The sequence below is a fragment of the Neovison vison genome, chromosome 6 (assembly GCF_020171115.1).
Source record: "Neovison vison isolate M4711 chromosome 6, ASM_NN_V1, whole genome shotgun sequence".
NCBI lineage: Eukaryota > Metazoa > Chordata > Mammalia > Carnivora > Mustelidae > Neogale > Neogale vison.
In genome coordinates, this window is record NC_058096.1 from 163,850,844 (window position 1) to 163,860,205 (window position 9,362).

General features: G+C 39.6%; 1 protein-coding gene across 1 annotated transcript; it reads right to left on the reverse strand.

The window, feature by feature from the left end:
* Positions 1-881: 881 nt before the first annotated feature.
* On the reverse strand, positions 882-9,073 carry ZNF660 (zinc finger protein 660). The gene is made up of 4 exons (XM_044252853.1): positions 9,019-9,073; positions 7,871-7,973; positions 6,323-6,417; positions 882-2,342 (listed from the first exon to the last, which is right to left on the reverse strand). Exon 4 carries the CDS (start codon positions 2,170-2,172, stop codon positions 1,177-1,179), a length of 996 nt encoding a protein of 331 aa, XP_044108788.1. The 5' UTR covers positions 2,173-2,342; positions 6,323-6,417; positions 7,871-7,973; positions 9,019-9,073; the 3' UTR covers positions 882-1,176.
* Positions 9,074-9,362: the final 289 nt, after the last annotated feature.

Here is a 9,362-nt window from a genome sequence, read left to right on the forward strand (position 1 = left end):
TTTTCATTTATTATGTGCCAGCCTTGTCACATAATACATGAATTATCTCATTAAATCCTCACAACCCTGTGGAGAAGGTAGTTATTCTCTTTTGCAGATAAGTCTAAGGCTCAGTGCAGTTAAGTGACTTGTCCATAATTGACAAGCTAGTGCGTGGCAGATCTGGGATCAGAACACATACTCTGATCCCAAAGTCCATAATTTAAGATACCAAATTATACATGAGAAGTCAGAGTCTTCCCCTCATTTTAGATTATGCTGAGTGCATCTTTACAGGCTATGTACCTGCAATTGTTTCAATTTCATAAGGGGTTATTTTTTCTGGTTTTGTAAATATATATCGAAAATATGAAGTCTCTATTACCTGCAGATCTCACAACCGTGGGAGAGGAGAATGTGGTAAATTTTTGTTGTTCTTTTAGTCTAAGAGTTTAAAAATGTCAGTTTATTTTAAAACAGCAAAAGACCAACAACTGATGTTTATTATTTAACAAACAGGAAACAGGCTCTTAAAGGAAGTGACTTGCTCATGCTTCCACCACTACCAAGTGCCACTATTAGGGTGGAATCCCATGAGTTTAGGGTCCATGTTCTACATGCCTTTCATAACACTGATGAGTGAAAATGAACATGTACTTATTGTATTTAAAAAATACTGTACTTCTTTCCTGAATATAAAAGTAGTATATTCTTGTAGAAAATCTAAAAAGCATAGAAAAGTATAAAGAAAATAGAAATCGCCCATAATCCTACCACCCAACAATAATCACTGTTAACGTTTTGGTTTGGTATTATTTCATTCATATTTTTCTCCTATAGGTACATGTTTTTTAAAAATTTGGATCAAAAAAAATTTGGATCAAATTTGTTTTCTCTTTATCTTCCATTTTATACAAATAATTTTCCTCATGGCATTATTCTTTAAAAATGTTTATAACGGCTATAAAACCATCATGTAGATAGACCACCATTCATTTAAACCCTATGCTACTGAAAATCTAGTTCTCTTCCTTCAGTTATATATGATGCCAGCATGAATATCCCTCTGATCATCTTTGTCTGCTTCTGGTTACTTTCCCTGTATGGAGTCACAGAAATTTAATTAAAGTCAAGAATAATGAAAAATTGTTTTTCCAAAAAGTAGCAATTAGGCCTACTACCAACAATATATGTTATTTATGATGTTTCTTTCTCCTCATTATGTTTTCTCTGGTGTTGAAGAAGCTGTGAGCTGTAACGATAGGCTTTCCCACACTCACTACATTTAAAGGGCTTTTCCTTAGTGTGCGTTCTCAAATGTAGAATAACTTGAGAAGTCTGCCTGAAGGTTTTTCCACATTCGTTACATTTATAAGGTTTCTCTCCAGTGTGAACTCTCTGATGATCAACAAGGTTTCGATTAGAAGTAAAAGCTTTCCCACATTCATTACATTTGTAAGGTTTCTCTCTACGGTGAAGTCTCTGATGTTCACTAAGGGTCTTCCTTAAAATGAAAGCTTTTCCACACTCATCACACTCATAAGGCTTCTCCCCTGTGTGAATTCTCTGATGGTCCATAATCTTTGTATTAGAAACACATGTTTTCCCACACTCCTTACATTTGTAAACTTTTTTTCCTTTGTGCATTCTTTGATGCTGAGTAAGGTTTGAACTACGGCTAAAGGCTTTCCCACACTCGATACAAGTGTAGGGCTTCTCCCCAGTGTGAACTCTATGATGTGAAATAAGACCTGAACTCCGACTAAAGGCTTTCCCACACTCCTTACATTCATAAGTTTTCTCCCCACTATGGATTCCCTGATGCCGAATGAGGTGAGACTTACCACTGAAAGATTTCCCACATTCACTGCATGTGTAGGGCTTCAGTCCAGTGTGGATTCTCCGATGAACAACAAGGTTGGAGCTATGACTGAAGGCTTTTCCACACTCCTTACATTTATAGGGTTTCTCTCCTGTGTGGATTCTCTCATGTACTGTAAGATTTGCACTCTGACTAAAGGCTTTCCCACACTCAGTACATACATACTGTTTCTTTTCAGCCTGAATTCTCATATTTGTTGCAGGATCCAAGCACTCATTACCATCTTTTTCATATTCATGCTCACTCACTTCTGTAAGTGTTTTATTGTCTTTAACTATCTTATGCCTGAAGCTTCTTGTCTTTCTCCTCATTTTCTCTTGCTTGAAGCATCACAATGGCCTGTTGAATCTTCTCTTCCTCTTCAGAAGAGCTTTCTAAATTTTTACTTCCCTGGAAACACCTCTGTGGAGTTCTCTTCAAAGTGTAAGATTCTCACATTTTAGGAGTGATTTTGGGATCAACACCTCCTCAGTTCCACCATCTAACAGAAGAAACAGAAATTGCACATGTCACCTATTCTCTATCCAAAGATCACAAGATGTGGTATACAGCAGAATTTCACACCACAGGGTCTCACTTATTCTCTATCCAAAGACCACAAGATGTAATACATCACAGGGTCTCACAAACAAGAGGAAATGTTCAAAGACAGGGGGAACTGATCAAAAATAAGATGAAAAAAAAAATGAGGGTAGAGCCAGATGCCGAAGTAAATAAAGGCTTATGGAAAGACAAGAGGGGAACCCAAAAAGTCCAGCATTAGGGTAAGCAATGAGTAATATAAAATCCACCCTGTTTCCTCCTGTCTCACATCTACTCCCAGGATTAGAGCCATCAAACTCCTCATCTGGTCCCTAGAAAAAATTAACTTAAAGATCCTTAGCTCAGTAGCTCTCCAAAACAGTTTGGCTTTTAGTTCTTGCTGACCTATTCCCCTAATACCAATGATATAATGGCTGGCACAAAATAGATGCTCAAGAATTGTTTCATAAACCAGCAACTGCAATTGTCTTAGGGTATGACTAAGATTTCACCTTTTGCTCCATATCCAGGTATGAGGCCCCTGTTTACATCTCTGTTCTTAAGCCCTGTCATAGTAAGGGGTAACATTGTTCTTCAAGTAACAGAGCCTACTGGAGCCTAATCATACAATAACCTACTTTCTAGGGACTACTCTGTAACTGGATCCAGCTACATATGCTCATTCATTCTGTCTGCTTCTCACCAAGCTATCCCTCTGATGAACTATCACCCAATCTACTATGCAAACGAGAAACGCTGAGTTGGGGAACAGGTCTAGCTAAAGCATGGCAGGGTGAGGTCATGCTCTGATAAGACTTTGCGTGATACAAAGTATCTAACTTTGACAAAAGGGTGAAAGTAGACAGAACAACCAAAAGGTGCTAATACACAAAACCGATGTCAGGAATGAGCAGGAACTTCTCAGTGAGTTTGACATAAAATATATAGGTAATATAGGTATGTAATATATGTCATATATATATATATAGCAAAATGAGAGTCCTCTATAACAGTAAATATATAAACTTACCCACTTGTTCATCCATCTATTCATTCATACCACAATTAATTATTTCTACTTTGGGGATATATAGGTAACTCTAGCATACCTCAAATCTTGAGGGGATTGGGGTCATAAAAGAAAACAGAAAAATGACTCCATGATACTAACACATAATTAATGTTCCTTTTACTATATTCCTCTTCAAACTTGTCCATACTTAGATTATATATGGTTGCAAGTATACAGTAGATATAATTTTGCTTCCTACCATATGTAATTTTCCACATTGCTATTTAATCATAAGACCATTTTATGACTATATAATACACTACCAATTGAAGTCATTATAATTTACCCACAATTTTGCTAGCATTTAACATTTTTGTTGCTCCCTGCTACTTAACCACTTCAATAATCCTATCATGATCACTTTACACAAAGTTTTCTTCCTACTGAAATATATTATTAGGATAAAAGTTCCACAAAAGAGTAACTGGGCCAGAGGGAATGAAATTGTTTTGCAGTGATGCCTACTGCTTTTCAAAAAAGTTTGACCAGTTTCCACTGTCTCACAGCTTTTCCAATAAGCTGAGTCACAATTTCTGGAGGACGAGCATATCTAAGGGTGAGTGCTCAAGACCAGCAAGAAAGGAAGAGAACTTCCAACTGAGGTTACAGTTCATATTTCAGGAATATAGGTGCCACTGATGCTATACAGGGACACAAATGTAAGAATCTGTGCTCAAAATATGAACAAGAGGCAAAGAAAACAGTGGGGAGGGGTGGATTCTTGCTAGATCCTGAAGTATACTCACAACTCATACTACCTCTCCTAATCAAAGAGGTGGAAACTCAGTGAGAAGACAGGGGCCCACAGAGCAGAGTGGAACAGTAAGTTAAGCCATTTCCAGAGTTTTCTGAGACAGTTGATGGTTCTTTCTTTTCCATTTGTAATCTTCTCTGAAACTCTTTTCTTTATACATGTCTTAAAGCAGTAATTATTGGGCATTCTACTCTGTACACATTTCTTGTTTGGATTTAGCAGAGAAAATAATAAAAATAATAAAAAGTATTATTACAGAAAAGTAGAAAATAATTATTTGTGGTATGAATGAACAGATGGATGAACAGGTGGGTAAGTTATGTATTTACTGTTACAGAGGTCTCTCATGTTGCTAGCAAATTATCTTCTGCTAACTTGTATTATATTTTAATGGTATTTCTTATAAAAAGTTGGGATATGACTTTAGAGGATCCACATAATTACTAGAACAAAATATTTTAGAGATTCAGAATGAGACAATGCCTTGAAGCCAGCCCCAGCATGTCTCATTTCTAGACATGACTGATCTAAATCTTCTCAGCTAACTACTATAGTAACTATTCTGTTGTTAAAAGCTGGTATAGAAAAGATAAGTCTCATGGCTTTCAGGAAAAAGGTGTTTATGGAAACTGTTAATAGCCAGGTATTTACATGGCTCTGTCACAAAGCAATAAAGACCATTAGTGAATGTAAAAAAATAAATAAATAAAATAAAGCATGGTTACATACTGAATGTTTCCCCTTTCCCCCACCAAAACACACATTGAAGCTCTAACCCCCAATGTGACTATATTTAAAGATGTGACCTTTAAGGATGTAATTAAGGTTAAATGAGATCATAAGGGCTTGGTCTGATAAATTAGTGTGTCCTTATAAAAAGACCTGAGAGACCTCACTTTTGCTTCCACTCCTGCCTCCTTTCCCCTAAACAAACTAAGGAAGGCCATATGAGCAAAGAACAAGAAGGTGGCCATCTATTAGCCAGGAAGAGTTCTTGCCAGAAACTGAATTAGGTGGTCACCTTGATCTTGGACTTACAGGCTCCAGAACTGTGAGAAAATGAATTTCCGTTGTTTACACTGCCAAGTCTGTGGAAGTTTGTTATAGCAAACTGAGCATACCAATACAAGCATGAAGTATCAAACCTACATTTAAGGAGCTTATAGTGAGGTTAATCATGAAAAATGAGGAGACCAAATTAAGATTTACAAAGTACCCAATCAAAAGGTAAATGGTATTAGGGAAGGGGGCAATTACTGGGGCCCAGAATACTTGGGGAAAGGTGTTTTAAGAAGGCAAACCTTTGGCTGAGTTCCAGATCATGAAGGAATGGTTTCCTCAAAAACAATCTTGTGAGGGAGGGGAAGGTTAAAAAAAAAGAAAAAAGGAAAAAAAAAAAAAAAAAAAAAAGGAAGCTTGCACACGGCCAGCGTACTCAGAAATAAGTGGGTGATTACACTATCACGTAGCTCCATGATGGTGGGAATTTTGTCCATTTTGTTTACCTTTGTCTTCCCAGCATCTAGCACAGTTCCAAGTACACAGTAGGCACCAAAAGAAAATTTTTTGAATGAACAGATGAAAGAATTAAGTTGCATGAAGCGATTGAGCCAGAACACTGAAATTATGGGGCACAGATGGGTATAATTCAATGGTCAATGGGTAACAAGTATTAACCATCCTCATTATCTTTCCCCACTCTATATTCTTTTTTCTACTCTGCTGTTCTCCGCTCTCACTTTCACTTGTCAAGAATACAGTTACCAGCATCATTCCAGCATCATTATTAATAGTGGTCCCCTTAACTCCTGAAAATATTCCAATCTGGACAATAGATTTCATATCATTATACCTAAAAGTGGAATTAGGAAAAGAACGCTTTAGGGTATCCTATTGTATATCGACTATACTTCAATTAAACTTGTCTTCTTTAAAAAAAAAAAAAAGATTTAGGAAGATTAGCCCAGATAGATTAGAGGTGAAAAAAAAAAAAATGGAGGAAGGGAAATTAGTTAAGAAGAAAACTTTAGGAATGCAGGATGGGGGACCATCAGAGGGTCTGCCACTCTCCAGGTGTCCGAAAACCTTGGGAGGTTGTATTCCTTCAACTCACCAGCATCACCTGCCTGTTTGGGTGTCTGTGAGCAGCAGTCACATGGCCCTTGGTTACTGATTAGCTGCAATACAGTGACGAATAAGAGGGAATACCTGAAAAATTCCAGACAGACAGATGAATGAAATATAAAAACTGAAATGAGAAAAAAAAGATTTAAAAAGAACTGGGAGAAAATTATCAGGGGACTCTTTGATCTCAGGTACATAAAACAAAGCCTGACATCATAATAAAAGCAGATGATCTTCTGATAAGTCTTGCTTCCCTCTTAGTTCCCCCAGAATCACCTTGGGCTTCCTTATGGCACATCCTTGTGCATTTTTCTTTTTCTCTTCCTGCTCTTCTAACCAAAATCTCTGTCTCAGTGAGCTAACAGATTTGCATAACTTCCTTTGTACCCTCTGTCTTATTCTCAAATTTGCATTCCTGACATATTCTTCTTCTTCTCATCTAAAGTGTTTTCCTACATCTTCATCTTTCTTAGTGACATTACCATTGTTGATATTCAGAATTGGATCTGATAACCTTGAATTTCTTTCTTTCAATCATCCTCTGTATCCACTCTAATACAAGTTTATGCTTTCCTGGAAATTTCTGGATTTCATCATTCCTTTTCCTATCATTTGTTCATTCATTTCCCATTCGTTTGTTCATTCATTCAGCAAACACTTATTGGACACCTAAAGAGTGGCAGACCCTCTAATGGTCACCCATCCTGCATTCCTAAAGTTGTCTCCCAACTCATTTCCCTTCTTCCATTCTTTTTTTTTTTTCACCTCTAATTCATCTGACCATAGAGAAATTTCTGTACTTAAAAAGAACACAGTAACAAATCTGTAATATAAACTAGGGCTGCCTTATACTAGAATTGGATATATGTCTCTGTCACTTCTCCTCACAAGTACACATTAAGCTCTAAGCCCCTGAGAGCAAGGCCCATGGTGTTCATGGATGGAATTCCATAAAGTACCTAGTGCAAAGAAGGTTCAGTAAATGTTGTGTGATTTGAAATCTTAAACAAGTTCAAGGTTCTAATTTTATCTGGGTGTAGGGGCGATAAGAACTGCACCCTTCACACATGACTACCACCATCCCTTCTCCACTTGTTCATCCCTTTCGTACTTCATATTATCTGAACACCATGACAGTATATATACAGTCCTGGCAATGCTGTCTCAACAGGGCCATCCAGGGGCTCCAATACTCAGCTGATTTAGTCTAAATACTCAGAGATTCTCAGAATGTCAGAGCTGGAAAGAATCACCCAGATCTCCCTGTCTTCTATCAAAATGTGATGGGGAAACAAACTTAGAAGAAAACTGCAACTCAAATTCAAGTCTCCTAACACCCAGATTTGAGTTCAACTATATTACCTTTCCTCCCATCCCTAAACTGTACTCCTCAAGGTCCAGAAGGCTCACTCCCACTCCTCTGGCTCTCTCGTCCTCAATAAATAGCCATGCAGAAATGCTCCCTTTCAGCCATGGTTCTTCTTCTAGTCAGCAGATTCCTGTCAAATTATAACTAATTTCACAGTATAGGTCTCACCTGGCCAGCAGAGCCTCAGTCCGAAGAATCTTCCCAGCACAAAAATCTTGCCTGATCTGTTCCTCGGGTTTGGTGAGGAAGTTCCTAAGGGGGTGTCCTATCGCTGTAAACAGAAGAGAGAAGATTGCGTTCTCTGAGATCAACTCCAAGCAGACACTCAGGGCAGTATCCCACCCCTGGGTAACTTCCTTTCCTATAGAACTATGAAAAGCTAGGATGATCATTCCCATTCTGAAGATAGGGAAATGCAGCTCCCAGAGATTGAATGACATGCCAAAGGTAGTATGGCTGGTAAGAGACAAATCTTCTGTATCTAAAGGTAATCCTCATTCCATCAAACTACAGCTGCTCCTTCTCACCTGTTCTGTTTGACATCTAAGTCTCCATATCCTTCTCTAACTGCAAAATGCATTCCACCTGCAATCCTGCTTTCCAGCCAAAGTTTGCAGCAGAGAGATGAGAAGGGAACTTTGAGTCAAGTGTCTTTAGAGAGGAAAAACTAAGTCTTTAAAGGAAGAATGAAAAGTGAATGTTTTCTTGTTTCTTTGTTTATTTTTAATGATTATCTAGTTCTTAGGATTACTAGCCCTCAAAATCTGTTTTGTGTTTTCAACCTCTCCAGATTTCCAGACCCGGCTTCTAGCCCTTCAAGCTTGTTCCATTTCTTGCCTACCAGAAAACACCTTTGTTTTGTACACACTGTCACCCCCAGGACCTAGCAGTCACTGGTAGGTGCTCAGTAAGTACTGAATGAATAAATGAGTAATCTCCTGCAAAACTCTGCTGCTCACTGGGAACACAACGGGGACTGGACTGGTATTCGATTCAAATTGGGGTTGTGCAGTCCGTGCAGCCTGGCTGGGCTCTAGACCGCTATTACCAGGGCGGCCTGCTGGCTAGGGGCGGGGACGGCAAATTGAATAACCACTGTCAGCCCTATCAGAGCGAGCTGCTACGCGGTGTGGGAGATGAGACCCCAGACAACGGGACAGAGCCGAACGAGGGGAGGGAGAGGCCCTCGACTACCCCTAGAGAGACCTCCTCCCCGTCGCCGCCGGGGCTGCGCTGAAGGAGGCTTGGGTCCCGGCCGGTGTCACCCACCCTCTCCCAGAACACTGGCCGAACCCGGACGCCAGAATACCACATACCTCTCGTCGAAAGCGCCAGACTAACATCTCGGAACACAGCGGAGACGGAACTGCGTCACTGACTCTCCACGTTAGTGACCCCCGGGCCCTTCTAGGCATCTGGAGGTTTCGGAATCTCTGTGCCCTGGAGGGGGGGAGCATCCCATCCCTCAGGAGTCTCTCAGCAACGCGGGAACCCTGGCCCCGCCTCCCGCAGAGTTTTTGCCCTATCATTGGCTGGGAGGATGAAAGGGCTCAGAGAGTTCAGCCAATTGACTCCAGAGGGCTCTCGAAGTGGTGGAGTGTGAGGAGGAGACCTGGTTAGGCCGGAAAGAGCAATCAATCAGCTTGGGGGACAGGCTGTC

What these genes read in the sequence shown, in the direction of transcription:
- ZNF660 (XM_044252853.1), bottom strand. Translation starts at nt 2,172, where the DNA reads ATGAGGAGAAAGACAAGAAGCTTCAGGCATAAGATAGTTAAAGACAAT.